Source organism: Oryzias latipes, chromosome 5, assembly GCF_002234675.1.
Source record: "Oryzias latipes chromosome 5, ASM223467v1".
Taxonomy (NCBI): Eukaryota; Metazoa; Chordata; class Actinopteri; order Beloniformes; family Adrianichthyidae; genus Oryzias; species Oryzias latipes.
This window is the reverse complement of record NC_019863.2, coordinates 16,214,216-16,241,505: the sequence shown is the minus strand read 5'-3', so window position 1 is coordinate 16,241,505 and position 27,290 is coordinate 16,214,216. Positions and strand designations below refer to the sequence as shown.

Genomic DNA, 27,290 nt, shown 5'->3' with positions numbered 1-27,290 from the left:
ACATATGGATGTCAGGAAGTAGGGGCGGACTTATTCTGCACCAGCAGTCCTGCCCACAATTCAAAGGTGAATTTCTAATGAAATACTGCCGCTCTGCAGAAACGATGTCCAAGAAAACGACCCAGGCTTTTGGATTTTGGTAAAAAAATAGACATAATCATGATTAAAAGACCACTGGGAAAACTGAGAATAGATCATAAGAATATTAGAGTGAGACTTTAATGAAAAAGGCCATTGATTTAGCTTGAAACGGAAAGAAATACTTAATAAATAAAAGCTAAAACTGATGAAAATATTGCTTTTGATGGTTTTTCATCTAAAGGATAAAACAGAAAAAATGAAACGGGTCAGGACACAGAATGAAGGTGGTTCTAGAGAAGATATTGACAATAATGGTAACACAGGGACATTTTAAACTCGGGTCCTGCTTCCAGTTAGCATAGCAGGTGTCTTGTATTGTATTCCCAATCTGACCATTTAAAGATGGTCAGTTGTGACTGTGCTGTTTGCTAACAGGATGTGAGACACACTGAAGGAGAAAGAAAATCTTAGACAAGAACGTTAAAGATGAGGTCCACAAAAACATTTTCTGGCAGTCAGATGTTCCTGTGACTACGGCTGCATATTTTTGCTGACGTTTAAGGTTCACAGGACTGTAGAAAACATGTGGATTCTGCTGCCCTCCCCCAAAAAAAAAGAAAGAAAAAGAGACAAGCTGAAAAGAGGGATACTCTTGATTTTAGAGACAGATTGGATGTCGTTAAAGACAAAGGACGATATTAATGTTAAAAAACAAGACTGGAAAGCCTTATAATATAGCCTTATAATGCTGGTTATTGTCTGGGACTGCACATCTGGAACAGATGACATTCTTGAATCTGTGTAAAAATCCTCAGACTATCGGGGCTTTGTGGAGCAAAATGGGTGGTGTCGTTTTAGAAAGCTTGTCCTCAGCTGCAGGTTGAGGACTTTCCAACTAGATCCAAAACACACATCTAAAACATCCAAAAATGGCACCTGCTGATCTGAACTGAAAGACTGTATCTGGAGAAGGAATCCCTCAAACCCAAGACAAATGCAATAGTTTTTTAACAAAAAAATAAAATAAAAATAACAAAGTACTTGTTGACAGATATACAAGTCTCTTATAGTTGCTGATAAATTGTACTCATGCGTTTTTACAGGCCTTCAAAGAATAAAAAATGACTCCTTTTTAAAGTTATTGTTTTGTGTAAATAACATTAAATCTATATTTTTTTCCACACATGTATAAACGTGTAGTAAATTTACTTTGGGTTCAGAGAGTTGACAGTGTTACGGTAACTAAGGCATTATATGAGGCTGACTTCCGGCTGGCTCCATGCGGTCCCACTATGGAAAGACTGGCTACAGGCTGTGGGCCAGACGTGAGTTAGCATGCGTATGCCCTACACATACGATCTCTGTGTTTCTCAAGAATAGCAAAACCACACAGTTTACAAAAATGGCAAGCAGTTAAAAAAGTTTCTCTTGTGACTTCAGGACCCGCATCTGTAACCAATTTAAACTCAGGTGGCAGATCACTAAACCCTAAATTCTCCTAATGTTATGGTTGGACTGAAAAAAAAGAGACAAATGCTAAATCCCTCATTTGTCCATTGATTTCATTCACTTAAGTAAACCAAATGGTACAAAAAAAAAACACAGATGTAAACCACAGGTGTAATTGTAATATTTTGAAACCGTGCATTATTCCAAAACTTATAAACTTTCAGATTCTCGTTTTCCTATGTTGCAGTTTATTTAAATTTTTAAAAGTTCAGAAACTGATTCATTTAAAACATACTTATAGTTTATTAAATATTTTAGAGTTTGGGATCTTTAGATACCTGGTGTATGATTTGATTAAAGATTGTTTTCTGAATGATTTACATAGATTGACCTGATAATACTGAAGTCCACCTTTCCCTTCATCTTATAAACTGAAAACAACTGAAAAGGATTACTTTGAAGGTGCAGCCATCATGATAAATATCCTTTTTTTTTTTTGTTTGACATGCCGGACTGCCCACAAACATGTTTACCTGTTGCATGAACATATAAAGGAGGATACAGAAAAGATATACAGAAAAACATGCCAAATTGAAATTCCCCATGTAGACAAAACTGTAACAGGTCTTGTCACTGTGCAAGGAGATGATGCAGTAACTTTTCTACAAATAATCAAAGTAATCTGTATTGTTTTATCAGCATCTTTGGAAATATCGTCTCAAATAGGCAGTAGTTGTTTTTGTTGTTGTGCAAGTGTTTTTATTTTATTTACTTTGCTGTGAAAGCATTTATCCATCTTTTTTCCAAACCTACTTAATCCCATTGGGGGTTACAGGGTTGCTGGAGCCTATCCAATCCACTGTTGGGAAAAGGCGGGATACACCCTGGGTGGGTTGCCAGTCCATAACAAGACTCTTTGCTTTATTTCCTGTAGTTTAATATTTCTTTGACAGTGATTCTAATCTCGGACATTTCTGCTAATACTGTAAGGTATGGTGTCAAACCTCACTTGACCAGCTCTTTGCAGCAGCATGCTGTTGATCAGTCTATACCTTCAGTATGGGTTGCAAAAGCAGACAACAAACATTTCTTTGCATACAGGGGGCTGGATTTTTGTGATGCCATGCTGCATCAGTTTCTTACATGTTTCACTCATCTGTTTGTCTGACCCTTCTTTTAACTGTGCCCGACTTATTGATTTATTTCAAACCACACATGGTTTTCAGAAGTTTTGTCTCTTTTGGGCACACACATGTACACACAGATGCACACAAACACTGCAAGCACATTCTGCCAGGGTCGTCAAACCACTTCATAAATCATTCCTTCCAGATCATCTGCTGAACTCATCTGTCTCTCTGTTTTAGCACTAACTTCTGATTTTCTGGGCTGTTTTTCACTCAAGAATGAACTGAATGTGGGTTTATGTATTTAAAACATTCAAACCTTTCATATGAAGAACTGGATCCATTTCAAGCTTGTTTAAATCAGGGTGACTTTGATGAAGACTGAGGCAAAATACAGTCTGCTTGGTGACAGTTTTATGGTATGTTTATGATACTTGGTCTTCATCAACATACCTGCTTTGTGTTAAAGATGAATGCTATGTCCCAAGTAGTCCAAAAGATTACAAGGAACAATTATTAAATGAGTCTGGTATGTATTTATTTTGGCCTATAGTTGACTGTCAAGTGCATCAGTACAGTGTGTTCTGGTCACAGTTAGCACCTCCTTTTATTTCCTTCCTTTCCCTTTTCCACTCTCTGTGCCTCTGGCTTTGTGCTCCTCCTGGCCAGGAGAAGCAGAACTCATCAGTGTGGTAATAAAACACAGGTGCACTTTTACAACACTCCACTTTCAGCGGCCTGGATACCAGACAGGGAGAACGTCAAATAAAGTTTTTAGATAATCTCTGAGGGCTGGGAGATGTTGCTTCTGTCTGCTTGGATTGAACAGATGGGCAAACATTTTCTGACCTTTCCATTTGGCTGCTCTATCAAGCTACAGCAAAATGATTCAGAATACGCTGGGTAACACAAAGTGGCATAAAAGTTTTTGTCTGTCTCTGCAAGTTGTCCTACGTAAAAGTATGAGAGGTCTGTAACGTTCGATTGAGAGAGACGGAATGGGAAAAAAATAAAATCCAAAAAATTACACTGAATGATTTTTAAATTATTTAGTATTTGGTCAACAACAAGAGTTCACCTCAATACTTTGTAATGTGTCCCTGGTTTGCATTGACAGAGGTCAAATGTTTCCTGTAGGTCTTCTTTTAGAATTTTATACACTGAAGTTGCTATTTTGGTCAATTCTTCCATGCAGCTCATCTCAAGAGCTGGGATGTTTTAGGGGTTGTTCCTGAGTTACGTGCACAGACTTTCAACTCTCTCAGATTTTCAAATGGATTAAGGTTCAGAGACTGCTTGGGCCAATCCATAACCTGGATTCATTTTGTTTTACCCACTCTTTTGTTGCACAAGCGATGTGTTTGCGATCATTGTCGTGCCTGAAGATGCAGCCATGTGTCATCCTCAATACTCTCACTGATGGTTTCTGCCCATAATCTCGCCATACATTTCAGCCTTCCTGTATGGATCATTCCCTTTGCATAAATGCATCAAAGTATGATGTATCCACCCCATACCTCACAGTAGACAAAATGTTCTTTTGATGTAACTCCCCACTATTCCCTTTCCAAACGCGACAAGTTGAGTGTTTAATCAAAAACACTCAACAAAAACTTAAGTGTCTGACAACTGATGGGACTTAAATATCCAACTATCCATCAGTTGAGTTCTGCCAGACCACAGCTATTGTCAATAGTTAGTAAGGGGCAAATACTAGGCAGCAGATGAGTGACAAGTAATAAAGATACCAAAAATGGCTTAAAAAAACAACAGAATTTCACGAAATAAATCTTTAAAGACAAGATCTAATAACTACTTTTTTTTTCCAGATTCCTTTCTCCCTGGTGCAGTTTCCACTTTGGGAATATTTAAAGGTATGTCTATTTCTTTTCTTTTTTTCAGAAATCATAAAAGCTTCAAGTGCTCTTATTGTTGGTATATTTGATTTCACTAGGCTCGTTTACAGCACTTCTTCTCAGTGATAAATCTGTGCTAAAGTTGTGGTGCTGTGCTTAGACTGTGACACATTTACAGCAGGCTCTTACGCTGCATTCCCCTGTATCATTGTGGCAGGCAAAAATGAGAGTTTACGCCTCGCTTTAATGGGCTGTCGCTGCGGCCATCAAATCTGCTACAATATATCACGAGCTTCTGGTATATTCAGTCGTTTTTACTCTGTTACCCCCCATACTTCACTATCTTAATGTCTTTTTCACTGCCATATCCCTTGTCTGTGTGGCCTTGAGCGCACAAGAAGCCGTGTCTCACTGAAAAGATGGCATTTTGTCGGGATTGACGTCATGTCTCAAGGGTGCGAGGGGCGGACAGTGAAACATTCCATCAACCCTGGAAGCTCTGATGAACAATATGCCGCGCAGCTGCGCGCTGTTTGCATGTGTGTGCATTTACAAAAGCTAGATTTTGTTGATCACAAGTGTCTCATTGTCTGCCAGTCAAAGACCTTTTTTCTCTCCAGCCCATCTGGAGCATCTGCTTGCAAAGAGCTGATGTACTAGAACCTGGCATCCTCTCATCTGACGAGGACAGCTTTTGGGTTTTATGCAACCAGCCCTCTTTCAAGCTCAAATAATAGCATCTGTTTAGAAAAAAATTGTGAGATTGAGGGATTTTGAAATGTGTGTGGTGCAGTCTTCCAGCTGTATTGTGGGATTTGGATGTACTGCATGCCAGCGTTTGTCATTTAGTTTCATACGTAGCTCGCACAGCTGTGATAAGAACAATGGAAGGGTGAAGCTGAAGAATAGACTGTAGTACTCAGCTCAGCCGGGCAACAAAGTGCTGGGAAATTCCAAAGAATCATTGACCGCAGTGTTTCAAATTAATAGACAATGTTACGCATTGGTCTACCCAGAAATTAAAGCCACAACTCGGCATCCATGTGAGTAAATTCCTACAGTTGGTTGACACATTTCACAACATGGTGGTTTTTCCTCAACTATTTTCCCAGTAGTAACTGTAGCTTCCAGTTTACTTCGGCTCTCCTGACCCCCCCAAAGTGCAGCAAAACAGCAGGGTGCGACTTTTAGCTCCTAGTAAAATGCCACACAATGCATATTAGGTTAAATCACAGAGAGACATTTACAAACGGGTCTGTCCCACACAAAAATGCACACAGCAGAGGTTTGTGTGTGCGCGCCATCTTTCCGTTGAGAAGTCCTTCAGGTGCAAAGCAGTTCACAGGTCAAAGAGTATGTTTACCAGATTTACCCCTTATAATCGTTTCACGAAGCAATCAGCGACTAAGAGAAGCAGAGGGATCTCCCAGCATGAGGTCTCTGATGTGCAAAGCAACAATCTCCTCAATCTGCCCTCTAATGGAGTACACATGATGCGTTTTAAATCCAAACACACAACGGTGTGCCATACCTTCTTTCTTCTGACCTTTGTGAAAGACCCCCACCACACACACATGCTTTTCAGGTGAGGCTGTGTAGCGGAAAGAGGCAGAACGAGGCAACATGCAACAGATCAAATGCACAAAAGGAGGCGGATGAGCAGGCTGCTCAAAGAAAATATTAGTAATTGTTCCGTGCTGTTGCTCAATTGCTCTCCCTAAGAAGTAATCATACCTTGCTGTGCCTGCGGCGGCCCAGCTGTCCACATGCATTTTCTACAGGCTCTAACCTTGCACGGTCACTCTCCTCCCCCATATGCGAGCTGATGGGAGGAAAAAAAAACCCAGCCTCCCTTCTCATTCGGAGTTCAGCCTCAAAACAAAAACATCAGGTGGTTTCACTCAGTAGCCAGTTTCACTCAGGGAGGCAGTGAGTGAACTACACTTCAAGTACTTGGAAAGTTTTCACATTCCTGATTGGCTGCATAATATAAACTACAAACTCCACATGTATAAACAAGATGATGTGCCGTGAGCTCTGCTTTCAAGCCTCACTTGTTAAACTGTCATCTTCTGTTCAGAATGGATCATTTTCCAAACCCTGACTGTGATGAGTCGATCAAATGGAGGTCTTCTCATCAAAAAATATAATTTTTACATCTGCTAAAGTTGAAATGTCTGAGTAAAATTATAAAATAAACTAGATATCCTCCTGATTGTTTCACCGTTGTTATAATCATGTTTCACGGTTTTACACTTGGAGAACCGTTTAGTTGAAGTAGTGCGATACATGAGATGCAGCGATGAGAAGAAGACAGCTTTTATAGAAGAGAAGTTTCACCTTTTATGTGTCACTTGATGTTCAGTTTAAAAAAAAAATCTGTTTGCATCTACTTCATTTCTAAACTCATGACCAGGCACATTTTGAATTATCGCCAATACTCCATAATAATTGATATTAATACAAACAAATCAAACCTTTTTTCTTTTATTAAAAATAAAAATATTTAATCATGTTTAATGTTCTACCCCACTGCTGTGTGTTAGAATTAATCATGATTTTTAGTGTTCAATATATGTCATATTGCATCACTGCTGCTCTACAAGCCTTTTAAAAGTGCATTCATGGCCGGCATGCTAAGCTTTGTTTTATGCATGCTGATGCGTTCACAGACACCCTGGCCTTAGATTACAAGCAGAACAGCTTCAGCCTGACTCATCCACTATCATAACTTTATGCAATAAAGATTTGGCCTGAAATTGTTGTGCATCCTGACCCATATCTAAATGCAGGCTTTATTTTCAGTGCTAAGGAAGGCTTTGTACAGCAAAAAAGAAACATTAAGGTGATTTTATTTTTTTTAAATCTGACAAAAATAATATAAAATATAGTTCCATTTTAAGGGGGTTCATTTAATTAATTGAAAACATTTGGAAATAAAGTACAAAATAACCAGACACTATGTTTAGCTGACTTGCTTAATTTAAACAAAAATAATTAAAAATGTTTGATTCTTCTCATAAGCTTCTCTGATAAATTATTTCGATTTGGAAATGATGCTAATAGGTTGTAGGAAGTGAGTACGTTTGTCTCCATCCTTATAAAATTTAAGACTTATACCATTAAATGTGTGGCTCTTTGTTTATGTTAAGGGGACTTTATCTAAATCAATATGAACAGGGCCTCCAAAAAGCAAGCTTATGTCAGATGATGTGATTTATTTATTTACTTATTTATTTAATTATTTGCAGCCCACAAAATTGGAGAGATCTCTTAATAAACCTCATCATTATGCTATAACAATTGTTAGTTGGACTTAATGTATATTTTGTTTAACAAAGCATGAAAAATATCTTTTTAATGCTGCCGCCAAAAAATACTACAAAATAGACAACAGGAAAAGTCAGTTTTGGTACATAGTTGGTGAAAAAACAATTATAAAAAACCCAACCTAAGATTAAGTCAATCAATTTTAAATGTGTGTAATAATTATGTTTGCAATAATATGAAGAATCGTCGAGCAGGAACAGTTTTTGTAGTGACGAAAAGAAATGAAATAAAACTTTTGTTAGATTTTCATGCAAGATTGCAATAGTAAAAAGAAAACTCCTAGTTTCATTTTTTCAAACTACTTTTTGGAAGATTTAAAGCAATCCTAAAAGTTTTAAGAGAGTTTGTTCTTTTATGTCTTTTACTTCAGAGTACAGTGTGTCAGAATATGGGCATCTGCTACCTGGAACATTTATGTTGTTTTAATTAAATGTTAGAAAACTTAGAAAATATAAATACAAAGCAAATATAAACCCGAACCCGTTAGTAAGAGAGAAAGAATGTTTCAAGAATAAAATGAAATCAACTGTATCAGGCTTTTAACGTTTTTTAATGTCTCAAGAGGCAAAAGCTGAAGACTTTGCTTTGCTTATCACAGTCACTTCGCATCATCAGAAATCTAGGAACAGATCTCACAAGACCCATAAAAGCCCGATGATCTCACAAAGCTAAAAACTTTATGTGGCCAGAATGGAGAAAAAAACTGTCAAAACAAGCTTTGCAGGAGTCTTCACTGTCTGCAAAAGGCTTTGTGATAAAGCATCAGGGGATTGTGTCGCCTTTAGATGTGTTTCTTTTGGAAATGAGGTCATTTTCACATGCTGAGCCATTAACTGTTACAGAGCTTTGCACGTTGCATTATGACCGACTATGTGATTGGGGGGAGAAAAAGAATGCAAACGTAAAAAATTCTGTGGTGTTTATGTCAAAATCTGTCCGCCATTATCTGTCATGTCCTCTATTATTACAGTCAGCCTGACTTGCCTAACAGTAACATGTTCCTGATGTGAAATATGCACGAGAGTCTGACATTTTGTTTTTATGCATCTAAATAGATTTTGTCAATACAAGAGATGAGCTAAAATCTACATTAACGTTAAATTTGACAAACTAAGTGGTCTGCACCCTGAGGGTCCGGAGCCACATGTGATTCTTCGGTCCGTCCATTGTGGCTCTCTGGTTAAAAAGACCTTTTTAAATTAAGTTTTTAATTAAAAAAAACGAAAACCAAACGTCACTGAGCACGACCAGAATTCATATTTAACGTGTGCCGGACTATAGGGCGGATTTTCCATTTTAGAACAAATACAAGGATTTTAAGTGTCCCCTATGGTTTGAAAAAATATGGTAAGGGTCTCTAAATTAGCTCTGGTTGAATCTTTGTTAGATTTACAAATTTCTTACTGAGATGCACCACAAGCAGTCAAATAAACTGCATTTGCTTTATTGAGATGATCATACTCGACAAAGGGTGTCTTATTTTGAAAAGAAGTCATATGAACTTCTGTCAAGTTAAACTATTTCATATTATGGAAAAAAAGCTATTTTCTGTTGAAGGTAGGTAAGTGTTGAAAGTAGCAGACAAACTTACTTTAAACTTGTAACCACAAAACACAAACTTCAAATAAGAAGGTAGACTGTGTTGTAGTGATGCTACATCGTGGGACACACGCCTTTGCCTTAAGACCTCTAACATGCATCAAACAAGAAATAGCCTATTTTGTGCTTAAAATGAAAAACAAAATCTCAAGGAAAAATATTATCTATGTGCTGTTGTGAATAAAATATTGGATGAAAGTGTTTTAGTTTGGTTTTTTTTTTCTAAGTAACCTGAAAGATCTTCATCTTCTCCAGAGTTCAGACCGTATGTAAATGTTTGTGGACCTGCGCTGTGTCACTGTGCTACCATCTGGACTGAATGTGTGAAGACCCTGTCCTCTCACCCCATCCCATTTCTTGGGAACTGAATAGCGTGACATCACTGGGGAGAAAAGGCTGAACAAAAATAGCTGGACGTCCAATTCCCAGCCGTGGGCTGTGGATCAGGCCAAACTCTAGGGTTCAGAGTGTGTTTGGAATCTGGCTAATATCTCCACTGACTGCAATATTTTCTTTCTTTCTCTCTGTCTTTTTGCTGTTTTATCATCCCTTTTCTTCCAGACTCTGTGGTCGCGGAGGCAAGGTCACATGCTCTCCCCTTGGCAGTCAGCTGTGTGCGGAGCTCTTGCAGGTGCAGAGGATTATGTGCTGCTTTGGGAAAGGGGCGGATGGGGGGGAACGATGGACTTGGGAGGGAGCACAGATATTTGGAGGGATAGATGGTAAATTGATATTTCAAAGACGAAGAAGAAGCTTTACAATTATTTCGTTTTGTACCAACAGTGAGCATTTTAGAGAATTCCGACTTCATCTACAACCAGATCTGTTTAAGACAGGAATAAGAGCTTATGCACTTTATTTTATCTTTTAAAGACCATCATTAAGCTGACATCTCAGCAGAGATTGTTCATTATTGCAGTTCTCAGTCTCTTCAGCCAATGAACATCACACCACAGCAGGTTTATGATCCTGTCTCCGCCTGGATGAGTATCAGGGGAGCGCAGACGAGAGCAGGGATGAGTGGGGCCGGTTTTCTGCAGCTGTGCGACCTCCTGAGCACTGGAGCCTGAAGCAGGTTAACGAAGAGGAGGGGAGGAAAGCAGTGAAGGAGGTGAAAGGGAAGGGATTAAAAAGATGGATATGAAAATAACTGCTAGGATTTTTTTTAAATAAGTTGTGTGATAAAAAGAAAGTCTAACTGATACAATTCATGAGTTGTTTTTTTTTTGTAGCCAGAAGCTCAGTCCTTAGAAATAAATTCCACAAACAGGTTGAGGTCACAGCCCAGTCTTAAAAATACGGTCATTGTCCGGAAAAAAGGTATAATGCATGGAAATGGGAATGGTTTAGTTTAAGCAATCGAGTCAAAATAAAACTAAGAAAACAAACAATTAGGTATATCCATGAAGAAATATATCAAACTTATGATAATTACTCATTAATTGTTTGGAAAATATACACATTCATTCGCATACACTTGTAAAAACAAATTTGAATAACTCTTTATCATAAAAAACTATTAGCTTGTATGCATACAGAATACAACACAATGAGAATATTTAATATTAAGTTTGACAAAAGGAGTTTAGTGGCTTAAAAGGGAGTGAGAGGAAGCAAACTTGTATAATACATCCCTGATTTACTTCACTTTTAACTTTTTTTGTTTTTTACATAAATGATCATATCCAGTTCTTAACTTTTTATCATCTAATTAAACCTTAAATGCAACACAGTCGCTCGTAGAATCAATAAAGAAAACCATGATTAAGACAGATCAGACAGAAAACCTAAACATTTTGGAATTTATAAATACTATTATGTGCAGAATTAAACTTGTAACTAAAAAATACCATCAATACTATCAGACATGGAGGGGGTCATGTGCTGGTCTGGGGTAGACATGCAGTCTCAGGACCTGGATGTACATTAGAATTGGTGGAGCTATAAATTCATACCTTTTCCAGAAAATCAAGACCGCCACAAGTTCATGACCTCACGCCTAAGGGCACTAGGGTTCAGCAACAGCAGAAAATGTTAACAATTCTACAATTCTACTTATGATATATAAGTGTGCAAAAAAATCAATATTTAGAAATTTGGTTGAACTTATTGTTAGTTGTTGCAAACCCTTGAATACCTTTGTATTAAAAATGGATTAAAGACTATAAGGGTTTTACCAAAGAGAAGGCATATTAAGGCATATCTTTTCCCAAATGAGATTAAAAAAATTTTTTTTTGCATTTAATATTAGTATCTTTGACTTTATCAAAAATGCTGGATAATCTTCACACAAACATGTCACTTACTTCAAACAAGAGCTTCTATTTTTATTTTTATTTTTTGCTCCATTGTTGCATTTTGAAGCTTGAAATGCCAAACTAAGGCTGAACTTTAGAATATTTGTACAAAAATAAGAACACATAGAACTTTATTATGTGTTTGCTACAGAGTGACCTGGCTGCTACACTTTTTATTGTGAGGAAACATCGACGCCACAACTCAAAGGCGTATTTTCTGAAAGGTATTGGCAGGCCAGAGCGTGGAGCAGTTGTCGGACGTTTATAGCTTTCACTCCATAACTCTTCCTTTGCTGAAACGTGCCAGACAGGACAGGAAGATTGAGGTTAGCTGCTCAGAGGTCGATATTCAAATAGAAGTGAAAGAGAGGGAGAATGCGGTGGGGACCCAGAAGAGCAGAGACGTGGTGCTGCACCGCCACGGCTGGACTCGCTCCACGGTTCGAGGAAGAGAAGAAACTGGAGAAGCGAGTCAGACGCAGCGAACAGAGGAGGTGATTGTGAGCAGGAAAGAGGTCTCAAAGCGGGTTTTGATCTGTCAGAGGATGGGCAGCCCGGGTAAACGGGAGAAGCAGTAGTAAAGGGTGGGTGTGGTGGAGATTCAGGGTGCAGCGGGTCCAGGACAGGACTCAAATTCCCATCCCTCCGTGACCAAGCTGCCGTCCAAGAGGGATCCTCAAGTTTCACTCACTTCCCCTTACATCGCACTTTGCACTCTCTCCTTCACTCATCTATAATCTGCCTGACACTGGAAATGCTCACACGGGCGCCTTGAATCATCCCCAAGATCTCTGCTCAAAGTCTGCCTTACAACAGGCCTGACCCAGAGGCGACCTCTGCATGAAAACTGCCCCAGACTGAATCACATCAAAGATTCCTGTCCAGCTTTTAACCAGGCTCTCTTTATCTGCTGCAAACTTCTTATCTGAATCCTCCGGGAGTCGTAGAAACGCCTTAGAACTGGAGGCTTACATCTTTGCTATGCTTTAGGCAAACACACATATAGACACTCTGGATTGAGCATTTAGAGGGTTCTCTATCTTAACCCAAATTAAGTTAAAGTTAAAACAGAGCTGCAGTCGTGTCAACAAACATGCTTTGAGGGTAAAATCCAAAAGAAGGATGCTGTTCTCTGAACATGTGCATGTGTGTTTTCAGGGGCCGTCTCTGCCTTCGTTACCACTCCGCTCGACGTTGCAAAGACCAGGATCATGCTAGCAAAGGTACACACACATAAACACAGCCAGCAGCGCTCCTCCTCCCCTGGCAGCTGCCTTTAAACACTGCTGTCAGGTGATGCCTCGCAGAGCCGAGCCGCCGGCGTGCGGGACGGAGCAGGCCGAGGTAGCGCAGGGACAGCAGAGGACTGCGTGCACATCAGTCACCTGGTCTGGAAGACATGTTTGTACACATGGTTAATATTAAAGCGAGGAGTCACTGCAACACTGGAGTTTCCATCCATCCCTGCTGTGCAGTCGAGCAGCCCTTTTCTTTTTCTTTTTTTCTGGCGCTATCAAACGTTTTGTCTGGCTTCCTTCACTGTGTTCTTTGTGTGTGTTTGTGTGTGCGTAAAGGGTAACAAGTTCAGAATTACCCCAATGAGCCCCCACACACACAGACCGTCCTTGGAGAAGACACAGTGTTCCATTTCCACCCCTGTTTGAACTAATGAGATACTGGAATTAGCAAAGCACTGTGACAGCTCCATCTCTGCTGAGAAGATGTTGGCTGGAGGGACGACCGCGCAGCACGAAAGCTTCCAGTAAACATTATCTGAAGGTAGCAGCTGTAGTCTGACCATCAGTGTGTGTGTGTGTGTGGGGGGGGGGGGGGGTCTGTCCTAGTCGTATGAAAGCCCATTCAATTTTAAAATTTCCTCCAGGAGCTACAGGTGAGCTCATTTTGTTAAGAAAAAGTCATTTGTAAAGTCACAAAAGCAGGACCAGGACTGTTTTTTAATAAAAATAATAATAATGAAAGCTCACAACCACAAATTTAAAATTTAATTGAGAGAATAGTTAGTTTTCTTTATAATAGAAATGTTATCTAGTATTATAGCAGACTGCAGCTTAGATAAGCAATAGAACTCTCCTTTTGAGTTCATTTGATAACCTCAAGTTTTTTTATAGACCCACTATCACCATCTTTTGTTCTGTTGTAAAAGTGTTCCCAGTGTTCCCAGCTGTGACTATGCCGTTTTAAGGCAAAAACGTAAAAAAGTTTCTGCAGAGCAGCAGGAGTTCTTTAGAAGTTTACCCCTGAGTTGTGGCGGAACTGTTGGCGCACAACTTAAACGAGAGCTCTTTGTCTACCACTAGCTTACAGCCCGTCACAAACCCAACCAAACCTTACTGGTAAAACAAAAAAGACAAGGAATATAGGAGCTATCCAGCCGTACAGTTTAGAGCCAGATTCTGGCTTAGATTAGGAAAACAAAGACGTAAATGGGTCTGAGGAACAGACCGGAAACAGTGCTGGAGGTAGTAGAGATGAAGATGCTGATGTTCTCTTTGGGAGTGACCAGGATGGATAGGATCAGGAATGAGAGCATCAGAGCCACAGCACATGCCAGAGGTTTTTTTAGATAAAGCCGGAGGCCAGACTGAAATGGTTCGGACATTTCTAGAGGGGAGACTGAGAATACATTGGTAGAAGGATGCTGAGTCTAGATCTGCCAGGCAAGAGGTCTAGAGGAAGACCAAAGAGGAGGTTTGTGGATGCAGTGAACGAAGACTTGAAGGTAACTGGTGTTCGAGGAGAGGATGCAGAAGACAGGGTTAGATAGAGGGAGCTGATTCGCTGTGGCGACCCCAGAATGCCCCTCTTTACATCCACACATAAGGGAAAAGCTGAAAGGAAAAGAGGAAGAGCTAAACAATTACATTTTTAAATCTTTGCTCACAAACACATATTTGTGTAACCAACTCTTTAATCCAAAATATGATTAGGAATCACCCTGGGAATTGTCTACATCCCTCAAAGCGGCATCCATCTTTATGCAGCTTGCCAAGTTCCAATTAGTGTCTTGAGTGGCAGTTTATCATCATTTGTCATGAAAGTATTCAGACCAGCTGCACTATTCACACGTGAGGTAACGGTTCGAATTGCAAAGACGGCGCTGCAACCACCTGCTGGTCCTTCAGAGCTGCCAGCCTCTTTCAGCAGCACACAAGCTCATCCAGACAGTCCTGAAAATGCCTCTTTGACTTTGAAAATACCTCCCCTCATAGGTTTATAAGCCATGCTTACATTTTATTTACTGACTTTTCAATAATTCTCTGTTGTTGTTGTTTTTTTTTAACAAATTGATGTTAATGGAAGCATTAACTAATGAAACAAGTGTTGTTATTTATCCAAACTTGCACAGCAGCAGGTCTTGTCAGGTCCAGACAGACGAATCAGTGCTGCTCCTGGTGCTATGGGGTGGGGTGGGACTTGGATCGGACAAACAGGAGGAAATGTGGGTGCTGGAATGCGTCACATCAGTTTCCTTGTGGCAACAAGTAGAATGAAAGGCCGGTGTTGTATGGTGGGCTGGCTGGCGCACGGACGACTGAAAGCCTCACGGTGGCAGGAGCTGGTGCGCCCGCCTGGCACGCCACCTCCCTCCTCCTACAACCGCGGCTGACCGGCCATGTAATCCTCTGTGCACCGCGGCTCATTTCAAATGCCAGAGTACAGTGTGTGTGCAGAGCACTTTACAATCGAGAGCTGCTGCAGCTGCATGAAGATGTTTTTCAGCAGGTAGACAGGGACTGTGTGTCTTCTGTGCGTGTGTGTTTTGGACACCTGTTTTTCCTCCGTTCCCTCGTTCCAGAGCGGTAAAGGAAAAGAAAACTTGTCAGTAGAGGGGAGAGCCATTCCTCAGGCACCTGCCTCCAACAGAAACACGGGGAAAAGGGCTGTTTTTCCATTTAAAAATAATGAGACCTCACTCTGTTTAAACACTTCGGCCTCCTCCTCACTCCAGATCTTTCTTCTTCTCTGCCTCTTTTGGGCCACTGCCTCCCCCAGCTAATGAAGACTGGCCCCATCCTGCAGCTCTTCATCCAGTCTGATTGATTCAGAGCTCTGTGGCCAGCTAATCCCTGCAGTGTAAATAAAAACTCTGGATTGATGGAGAGCACGCTGAGAGCGTTCGGAGGTGTGTTTCCGAGCGTGTGCTCCAGTGCTGACACAGCTGTCCTTCAGCAAAAAAACAAAACAAAAAAAAGCCGAAAGAATCTCAGCTGCATTCGGCCAAACGGGGTTTCCATCTGTGGAGCCGGAAGTGGGAGAAACCATGTATCCGTCATCGCACTTCTGTTTGCTCTGTTTCTCCAGGCGGGGTCGACCACAGCGAGCAGCAGCATCCCTCTGGTGCTCTACGATGTGTGGAGGAGCAGAGGCCTGCCAGGGTGAGCGCGTCCGTCTTCGGTTTGATGATCAAAGCCCTCCGCCCCCGAAACCATTTCATCCCGTTTAGAAACACGATTTGCTTGAGCTTGTTCCCTTGCATAATCACATCTGATGACAGCGCGGCCGCTCTGCCTAAACTTACAGTCGCAGCTGAAATATTAGACGCATAAAAGCTTTTCCTGCGGGATCACGGTGGCGTCCTATTGATTAAGGTGTTATGAGGCCCTTTATTTGACTGGTTTGACGTGTTTATGACTATGAGACAAAGGACCGGGTCGTTCTGGGGCCACGGAGAGCTGTCAGCACTGAAACCAGCCTTCAGTCGTAGAGTCAAACTGACTTTCAGGGTTACAAGCCAACTTATAATTTAGAATTTTCGTTTGTTTGAAGAGGTTTGGGGTCTGGATTACATTTAAAGATAAATTAAATAAAAACTTCATTAACCTTTATGAGGAAACATGCAGATGAGAGATGGAGAAGAACTGAGAGGTGAAGTTCAGAGAAAGTCCACACGGAAGCAGCCCACAGGACAAAAGCGCCACAACATGACTTTTCTTCTTTCCTAGTTAAATTGAGGAGGTGAAGTGCGAGAAGAAAGAGAAGACGGCGGGTGGAATGTAGACACAATGTGGTTGTGTGCTAAGTAGGAGGGGAGGGGAGGGGTCGGCGCTCTTGTTCTGCAGGGCCTGGTTGCTGCACTGATGCATGCCTGAAACAAATTGCTGGAGCTTTAAGGCTGTAATTATGGTAATAAGCCCAATTGCAATGTAGTGAAGCCCTAAAGTGCTTCCATGTGTCTGCTGTGCCCCGGAGACCCTGGGTTAGCAGGGAGCGCTCTCACCTCCCCCAGGAACCTGCAAAATGACCACGCTGCAGCCGGAGTCGTGTCATAACGCTGCATAATGGGCAACATGTCCTCAGGGCTTTCTGAGCTACTGCTTATGCAAACCACACTGGAAATCATGAAACTGTGTTTGCAGAGCACAGAGACAGCACTTGTAGCCCCTTTTGGCTTTTTTCATAGTTACACAATTTTCGGTTGGCTGGTTTTTGCCATAGTCTGTATGACAGAAGGTGCAGGACAGAAGAAAAAAGGATTCTTAGCTCTTGGTATAACTGTAAATTCTTGCACAGCCTGACTTTTAAAAAGTTGCATTGTCTAAAATTTAGGACAAAATCTGTCATATTGAGCGTTGCCTTCACTCACTGCTTAGGATTTAGGCAATAACTCCTGACTCCAGACCACTCAAGAACACTGAACAAAACCACAGAAACTGTCACACCAGAACTACTGCTGCATTTTTTTATTTAGTATTCCTATATCTACTTTATAGTACTTTCTTTTTATTATTTATCCTCTCCTGTTTTACTCCTTTAAACTTTTTTTTTTATATCTTTCTAGTTTGCACAAGAGCACAAGACACCAAAGCCAAATTCCTTGTACATGCACTGTACTTGGCCAATAAAGCTGATTCTGATTCTGATCTGGTTCTGATCAAATCTTAAGTGCAGGTCTAAATTGACTGGAACCTTTTGGCTAACTCAGATCTAAGCTATTGTTGTTCCGTCTTGTGTTTCGGTTTAAAGTTTAAAAGAATCGACTTATCTACACAGAAAGTAGTAGGACTGGACAAAATATTCCATTTTATAGATTAATTTGAAATTGCTGTCTAAAAAGATTTTTTTCTGGAAAAATCTGGATTTTATTTTCCCAGCATCCTGCTCTTTGGCTTCTGTTTTTCGAAGTAAGGTCAGCCCATCCGTTGTTAAAATGTCAGCTAACAAAGAGGAGCTTTTTTCTTAAAATGGCGTCAGTTTAGTTTTACGGAACTTGTTTGGTTTTGCAACTTCAGAGGCTTGCAAAGGCTGTTGCTAACAAAAGTGGGATACAAAGAATTTGTTTCAACGTGCTGCTCTCTACGAGATGCTCAAGCTAGCGGCAGCTCACTAAACACCTGGCGTTTTGTTTTACTAGCCTTTTTACTGCTCTTATCTAATTGTACTTTGCATTTAGGCCAACTTCCAAAGAAAATGTTACAATGAACGACCTTGGGAGTATTTCAGGCAGGTAACTCGAGCAGTGCGTCTACCTGGTCACTCCTCCCTGTGGGTGGTTCAGTCTAATTAACTCACCTATTCAGCGTCCTACTTAAGTTCCAGATGTGCGGTCCAATCCCTTTTCATCCATCTCCACGAGCTCTGCGTTCGTCACCCCACCCTTCCCCCCCGGCTTCCACCTGTGAGCCCCGTCAGGGATAGTTTAATACCCAAAGTTTTCTATGGAGATCTTTGTTTTATGTATCTGAACGAAGCCTCATGCCAAAGAAACATGGAAATAAATGTCTTTACCGCATGAGCTGTCTGACTGTAATGAAAGATTTTAAAGAGTTTAAAAATCTGAAAAGATTTTATAGAATTTTATAGATTTTCTAGAATGTACCTTTTGATAAATTAGCCTTTTTAAGGGGGGGGGGGGGGGGGGGGGGGACAGCATTTGGTCTATATGCATGAAAACATGTTAGGAAGATCAATATACAAAAAATAGATGCATGTGCTAACCTCTGCTAATCGGCAGGTATTGTGCTTTGAAAGAATTACCTTTCAATAATCAAAGATTTAGCTGTTTGCCTTTTGTGTCATGCCTTGGATTGTAAGCGTTTGACCTAGACTTTCCAGCTGTGAGCGTTCGGCCCACAGACGTTCCTGCTGTGTGCTGAAATGAGTGGTATATCCTTACCTTGTTAAATATCCGCTTTAGAAGAACTCAAAAACAAAACAGACAAAAAAGTAGCCAAACTAAGCTGATTTAAAAGTACAAAACAAATCAAATAATGAAAATCAAATTAATAAAGGCTAAGTAAAAAAAAAAGATAAAACATTTTTTTTGAAATCTGAGTAAATCAAAACATATTAAAAAACAGGAAGTTATAGATTTTTTTTCCTACGAACAGCCAAACCGGATATTTGTTGTATTTTCTTTTATCTTTTTCTAACTTTCCTTTTAAAGTATATGTCCCAAAATAAAATATTATCAGCATCATCATATCATAAAGAATTAATGATCACAAGGCAATCATATCACTTCAAAACTGTGTAGATATATTTAAGGCATGAGCCCCAAACCAATTATATATAACAATCTATCAACAGAATACAAACCTAAACAATTTTTGGAAGATCCTAACCAAAGTTCAGCATCTTTGGCTGAAAAGACTAAATACCAGCTGCATTGAATTACAGTCAGAATGGATCAATAAGATAATGTTTACTGAAAAAAGGTTTCAAAGAAGACCAAATGAATTGAACATGTACACTAACAAGATCACCATATTTTCACATCATTTATCACCTGCAAACTGTTCTTCAAACTCCTCCTACGATCAAATATCCTGTTAAAGGATATGTTTCATTTGAATAATCATTTCACATGCTCTGATGTGCATATTTTACAGCTGTGTCTGGATTATCCAAAATCCAAAGATTTAAATATAGCAATGGCTACATAATGTTTGTTAATATTTAATTTTTTCTTTTACTAATAAGTAGTAAATTAAACACACAATGTATAAATATTTTCTCCTTTGGTACACTTTAAAAGCTGTATATTCTTTAGTTTGTTTGGAAAAATTCATTTTGGCTCTTTGGCTGCCTTATTTTCTGTTTTCTCTGTAATTGATAACTGATTAATGTCTTTGCTCCATGATAAGACACTCAACTTGTTTGGTTTCGTAAAATTACATTTGTTTATTTTTATCAGTTTTAATTAATCATTTCTCTGTTTATGTTTAAATTTCCTACCCGACTACCTTTTTATTGCTTATTTATTTCAGTTTTATCCCCTTCTGTTTCATCCTTTTATTCCTGTGGCTTTCACCTCGTATTCCAAACCCTAAAAAATGAAAGTGCTGCAGATCGGCCTGGGGCTGGTGAAACTTTACCTATGTCAGCTTTTATAAGACAAAAGTTTCCATAATTCAGTCAACATGCTGGACCTCCTTCCCTCTTATAGTTCTTGGACAACAGAGAAGCCCTAGAGTACTAGATGTACTTAAGAAGTATTTGCAAACACAGAAGAATTAGTGTGACTGCAGCTGAGGAAGGTTTATCTCTGTGCTTCCTTCCAAATAGAAGGTTTTCATGTGTTTTATTGTTGAAGGGCTGTAATGTCTCTGTCATCTTCTTAAACTTTTTCCACTTTTCTTCCTGTAAATTTAATTTAATCAACCTCCACATAAAAAACATAAAAGTACGTTTATCATTTAAAATTAGTTCAACTGCTTTTAGTTTTTTTCTTTTTTCTTTTCGAAATCAGAAAATGTGAAAATAAAACAAAAAGGAATGCTCTTCTTTACTTCTGGCTGCTATATTTAGCCTGACTCCTCAGGAGGTGATTGGCTGACCGCAGAGGGATGACAGATGTGAGTCAGGCTGTGATGTCAGTGTGACTCAGCGCACCCGGGGGAACCGAGGGGAATATTTGAGTTCTGGCTCTGCTCCGATGTCTCACAATCCCCAGGTGGGTCCGATCGCAGACAGGAAGTGTGGCACTGGTGGAGACCTGAGACAAAACAGTTTAAAATTAGTTCATGTCTCACACGGCCGGCTGTCGGGCCGGCACTAAGAGGAGCGAGTGCACTGTGGTCAAACCAAAGGTGGCCTCTTTAATCTTCCTTTTGTTTCAAATGTTTTCTACAAGAAGGCTAATCGGGCTTTTATTTGTGTCATGTTGGACCCAGAAAGGGATAATCTGTGGATTTATTAAAAATTCTAATGGTGGTCAAAGTTTTCTTAATGTATTTTATTTTGGTACGTCCTTTAATCATTTCATATTTTACTTCATTGAGCACATCTTTTAAGTTTAAACAATAGAAGTTTTTTGTTTGGAAACTTGATCTTTTTGTTTTTAACCAAAAATAAAAATGTTCTCAAAACGAAGCCTTGGGGAACCCCAGAAGGTAGCTTAGCTAAGCCTATTGATACACACTGGTCACAAAATTAGTACAACCTGCACATTTCTCTTTAGATCCCCCTATGGTCTTTAATCACAAGCTTTGGTGACCAAATATGTGCTTGAGTGTTCAGTTCTTAGTGTAGAACCCAGCTGCACAATCAAAACGTTCCCCCATAAACCATACGGGCAGCACTTCTTGCATTTAAACTGGTATTTATAGAACGATGTGAGTATATGCATACTAAATGCATTCTTAAAATGAGTTCCCACTGGTTTACACCAGCTGGAGCCTGCTGTGGTTTTTAAAAAGTAAAAGTTTTACAGAAAAGGTTTTAAATTCAACTATTCTTTTGGGGTTTCAAATTTTTCGTAAACCTGGGTATTTGACTGTAGAGCTATAAACCGACAAACAGCAGCATTGCTTTTTTGGGGCATTTTTCATTAAATGATTGCGACTCCAAAACCAAAAAGCCAAATGAAACCAGTTTATTTGACAAGCTGAGTCATCAGAGCCACACCTGTGCTTTTGCAGCTTTTCTCCATGCCGTGTCTCTTTAGTTGAGCTGCAAGATTTAGGCCTTTGTTCAAATTCCAAACTGGAAAACTGTGACACAGCAGCACAAAAGCATATTTTATATTCTAGAACCTTCTTCACAGCTGATGAAAACCAATGCATATTATTGCAATCTTACAAAAGTTGAAGAGGATGGAAACATAAGTTGACACACGCCCACGCAGATGATGAACGCAAACAGATTTTTTGTGTGCACAGATTTTGTGCATTCTCTTCAGCACACACACACACACACACACACACACGCACACACACACACACACTTTACTCCTCATCCATTACATCTGGCCGGGTCCAGGCCAGAGCATGTGAGTGCGGGGGCGTATTGGCAGACACAAGGTGTTGGTAGTTAAACACAAGAAAAGTATGGATAAAAAAGGGGGATGAAGTGAGTCTGAGAAATGGATGATGCAGCAGAAAAAGAGACGCAGGAGAACCCCCCTCCCCAATAAAAAAAGAGGGCCAGCAGGAGGAGGCTGTCGAATGGATGGACAGCAGACAGACATATGTGGATGTCATCTGGCCATCAGTCAAGCCTTAAGAAAGAGAGGAGGGATGTGAGCTCCAGGGAGGAGGAAGGGCGGGGGCTTGAAGGCTAATCCCAAAAACAGCTGTGGACGGATGGCGGTGAGGAGGGTTGCTGGTCTGAATCTTGGGAGATGGGCGCTCTCTCATGGCCCATAACATCCTTTGAAACCCAAAACTTAAACGTTTTTTTTTGTAATGCTCCGCCCCTTTGTGTTGGGCTCACTTTGGCACCTCGCTCCCATGAGCCCCTTTTCACCTGAATCTGCTCTGTCCGCTTAAAAGATCTGATGATCTCATTGCAAGAATGGGGAGATCTACTTCCTGTTTTTAACAATCTTTTCAAATTAAGAGCGGGCCAAAATATCAAAAGATTTTATTTTTTGGAGTTTAAGCAAAAAAACATATTCGTTCTAATCATTATTTGTTTGACTATTTGATTTAAAATTTAATAATATTTGTCAACAATTTGATTAAACTTGTTCTTATTGTGCATGATATAAATCTGTGAATTTGGAAACTGCAGTCAAATATGAGTTGCTACAAATTTAAAGGTAGTGACTTAAGCAAATGACCAACCTCATTTCCCACAATGCTTTAGGGCACGTGGCCAAATGTGGCCCCCCATGTCATTTTATGTGGCCCGCGAGAGCATTAAATTTTTTAATTTCTTAGAATAAAAACTAAAAATGAGTGTGTATTTATTCATATCTTGGAGGAATCAGACTTAAAATATTGGATTGGGTAACTATACATTAACTATACATTAACTATACATTAAACACTGTCTATATAACCTAACCAGACAGAATCAAATGTAAAAGGATTTATGCTACAGTAACAAGCAAACATATGTTTTCTATGCAACTGGAATTGTCATTTTAAAAAGTTTGAATAAATAAATAATAAGTTATTTTAGTAGTTACATTTCTTTTTAATTACATTTAGTTAAATGTATAAGTTATTACTGGCCCTTTGAGGACAGCCGCATGCTGATGTGGCCCTCGGTGAAAATGAGTTTGACACCCCTGCTTTGGGGGGTAGTTTAAACACCATTTTAGCATCTCCCTGAGGGTTTGTCACCCTTCACTTTGAAATAGTGTGTATGTGTATGTGTTTCTTTCCCTCTCTCAGGATTTAATACACATCTCGACACATGATACCCAAATTGATACATAAAAGATTCGACTAACTTTGTGGCGATACGATACACTCCAATTATTCTACATAGATGAAAACAATCTGGACATTAATTATTTGCCATTTGAAACTATTCATAAAAAATGCTTTTTAACAAAAGCAACAAAAACCAAAAGTCTTTAACAAAACAGATTCAGACATGAAAACCTGGTATTTTAGACTACTTTGTTTTTTGTGGTCAAATCTGTGTCGTTTTAATTTATACTGGCATAGTTTGAATGATGTGTGTTGTATGTTTAGTTCTCACAACACACATCCTTCACTGTGGTTCACCTTCAGTTGAAATTGACTGGAGTTGGTAGAAAAACGCGCATGTGATTGGACGTCTTTTTGTTTGCATTTCATGTACATAAAAAGGCAGGTGATAAAGAGTACGACAGGAGGAGAAACTGACAAACTGACAGAAACCATTATTTACATCCCGATTGTTTTTTTTAAACCTTTTTACCAACATAATCTTCTTCATATATTTGGCTTTCAACCGTTTCTGCTTTTACTGTCAGTACGTAGCTGTATTTTTTTTCCACCCCTACTTAAAATGTCACTCCTGGGCTTGTAAAACTTTTCAGATAGACAGTTTCCCATGACTGTGTTGCTCTATTTTAAAAACCAAAAATTAAAAAAATACCAAAGATCTTCATAACAGGCAAAAAAGATGGTGTCTGTCTTAACTTCATCACTAGTTAGTTGTCCTAGTTAACACCCATTCCATCATAGATTGTGGAATGTTATCAATATTTTTCTCTGGTTCCAGATTTTGTTAATTTGAAAAGTGCTAAAGAGTTTAAAGGCACAGTATTGCATCTCTTTGGGTTAGTTGTCCCATTTATTTGTGTAAACCGGGCTTTATTAATTACCAGGCACAAACACCAGGCTACCAAAATCAGGGATTATACCTATAAATCTTTTCTAAGAATTTTGCAACTGATGTTCTGCTTGGATAAATAAAAGAAGACCGATTCCAAACCCTGATCTGATCAGAAATAACGAATTTCCTTCAAGGTAAATCTCTGTCTTTCTCTGCAGTCTGTTTGCAGGCTGCACACCAAGGGTGGCCCTCATCAGCGTGGGCGGTTTCATCTTCCTGGGAGCCTATGAGAGGGTTCGCTGTACCTTGCTGTAGCAGCTCGTCTCCCTCTGGCTGTCCTGAGTCCTGAGCTGTCGCAAGAACTGCAGAAAGAGTCTCAAGAAGCAGAGTCTTCCTCACCTGCAGGGGAGTGTGTGTGCTGCGCTTCCCGCCCTAAGAGCCACAGCAGCTGCTGGTAGTGGTTGGACCGGAGCCTTTAAAATTAGTTCAACTGAACGGTTAAAAAAACAAAAACTTTCAATTTCAAAGTCAGCTGTGATGATAATGACTTAGCTTGGTGGTTTCTTTGACTCCCTCAAGATTCCTCTTCCATTTACTTTTTTTTTTAGTGTTTTATCCATATTTTTTCTCCTTATTAGGCCACAACGCTCCATTGTGTCATCACTCTGACATTCTCACTGCTGTAAAACTGACCTCATCTGTATTACCTACAAGAGCCTCTGTTTCTGGGACAGCAGGATTCTCCAACGGCTCAGATGAAGGATTTCCAAATCCATCAATGCAAAGAAACAAATATTACATCAACCTTATCAACATCAACCCTCTTACTGCTTTGGTTAGGACTTCACCGTAGGTCTTTTGCGTCATAAGTTGAATCCAAAAGGCAACAGTTTGACACGTTTGTTATAGTGTTTGAAATGAATGATTGTTGACTGAAAAAAAAAAGTAAGTTACATTTCCTTTCATCAAAAGGCTAAAAATGAGTTAAATATGTCAAAGTGCTGTGACAGCTTGAGTACAGTTAAGAAAAAAAGTGAACTTTCATGTTCCATCACCCCATCTCACTCATGTCATTCTTCAATCAGACCCACTTTGACCTCAAAGTTCAGAAACTACATTTAGAGACGGGTTGCAGACTCCTGTGAGTTCTGGTTTTAGAAGAAACAGTCTTGTTCTTTTGCTGCTTTTTTTATTTATTTCAGCAACACAAGAGGGAAGCAGTGCTGTTCTTGAGGGGTTTCAACGGAGCCAACATTTGAGCACTTTTTGAAAGCTGTCTTCGGGAAAATGTCAAATTCAAACACTGCTACAGGTCAATCAGTCATTTAGGACTCCTGCCTGATGTATGAGATGGAGACTCTGGAATGTAAAGAACTATTGTGAAAACTGAGCAATATTTTGCGTTAAAGACCCTCTCCGATGAAATCCATGCTGTTGGTGTTTTGACATGTTCTTGTGGCATTTTTCTCATGATGGATAAAATTTATACAGAAAATGAAGCTGGAATTTCAATTTCTGAGTATTTTCAAATTGTTGTGAATCCAGACCAGATGAAAAAATGAGGGAAAAATCTTGTAGCAGTGAGGTAGAAACTTCCAGCTCCGCCCCAAACTGTTTCCTTGTAGACATTTGTAGACAATAGGTTCATGCAGGTCTTGGTTTTCCTCGTCTGAGCTGGTATTTGACTCAAAACTGTACGGCTGGATAGCTGCAATGTTGCTCGCCATTTTTGTTGCAGTAACGGGGAAAGGAAAGGGGGTGGGGTTGCTCCGTGCCAATGATTCCGCCCACAACTCTGAGGCAAATTTTTAATGAACTCCTGCCACTCTGCAGAAACTATGTCCAAGAAAAACCAATTGATTTCATTTTGGCTCAAACGGGCATGATCAGTTCTACAGGACCACTGGGAAGGATTTCTAATAGATCAAAAGATGATTGGAGTGGGTCTTTTTGCAGATACTAAGTTGTTATTCTTTAAATAAAGCATAATGCAAATAAAATAACATTTTGATTACACGTTCATATTCCTTAATGCACCATGCAAATGTCACTGAATTTGTTTGCCTTAATCATTGGGTTTTAATTTTTGACTTGATCACAGTTTAGTTTCAAATGTGGCAATTCGTGCTTTTTTCGACTCCTGGAAACTAAATTAAGAATGCTTTGAGACAACTTTAAGACTACCTTGGGAAAATCACAAACTTAAATAATCAGAAAAAAAAGTTTAGTTATAAACAATTTTACAGTTTGTTCAGATTGAGTGATCTGAAACTTAAGGCCTTCAAATCTAGCATTGTCCTTTTCTGCGACATCTCGACTAGTTGGGAGCAACAAAACTACTGAAAAATGCACAAAACCGGAATAGGGTCTGGAGTACTGGATGGATGGGATGTTGCACCAACTCAATGTATTTGTTCAAATCTGCCTGCTGTTTCCAAACTCAGTTTTCAGTTTTCTAAATGTCCTGAGGGTTTTGCACAACCAGAACATCAGGTGTTGATTTGTGCCTCCAGTCACTTTTGTGTGATCTTACATTCCTTGCTATGTTTTTTTTTTATCAGAATGAAATCATTTCAACTTGTCTTGAAAAATATACCAAAAACTTGTGCAACTCTCACATAAAAGTAGTCTTTTATAATTAGCTTGCCTCTGTCCAGTTCTGCTTTCTATGGGTAAATCTTCTGCACTGTGGGGGTAAAGTCATCAGTGTGTGAGCTTCAGTGAGAACCAACTTCGCCTAAAAAATACCGGCGCTTTTCCGCTCCTTCCTCACGTTCCAAAGCAGTTCCTCAAAACATCTCCATCCAAATCTCCTCCGTGAAGGATTGTGTGACATATGGAAGAACTGGGGTGGTGCTGGGGGGGGGGATGGCCTCACAGGTGGAACTGTATGTCATGCTGCCTGACACTAGGCTGTTGAGCAACAATAGCTGGTGTTTGATTGGTGGGGGGCGCAGCCGGGGGCACGTCAATCATCTGGTGACTAACGCCCATCTGGAATTCACATTCTGACCTCGAGTCAGCAGCAAATATTTAAAACAGCCAGCAGAAGGAAAACTATGCCTGCCATCTTTGGAGATGAAGGAGGTTTGAGG

General features: G+C 39.8%; 1 protein-coding gene across 4 annotated transcripts in view; it reads left to right on the top strand.

Annotated features, from left to right (window-relative positions):
- slc25a26 (solute carrier family 25 member 26) overlaps positions 1 to 26,836 on the top strand; it is a 57,132-nt gene extending 30,296 nt beyond the window's left edge. For 2 of the 4 annotated variants that reach the window (XM_004068853.4, XM_011475067.3), the window contains 5 exons: positions 4,487 to 4,531; positions 10,004 to 10,073; positions 12,898 to 12,962; positions 16,063 to 16,136; positions 24,414 to 26,836. In XM_004068853.4, the coding sequence (XP_004068901.1) occupies positions 4,487 to 4,531; positions 10,004 to 10,073; positions 12,898 to 12,962; positions 16,063 to 16,136; positions 24,414 to 24,510 (351 nt within the window). In that variant the 3' untranslated portion in view covers positions 24,511 to 26,836. The remainder of the gene's footprint in view (positions 1 to 4,486; positions 4,532 to 10,003; positions 10,074 to 12,897; positions 12,963 to 16,062; positions 16,137 to 24,413) is intronic. The other 2 variants (XM_011475069.3, XM_011475068.3) reach the window with 1 other exon arrangement.
- The last annotated feature ends 454 nt before the right edge of the window (positions 26,837 to 27,290 follow it).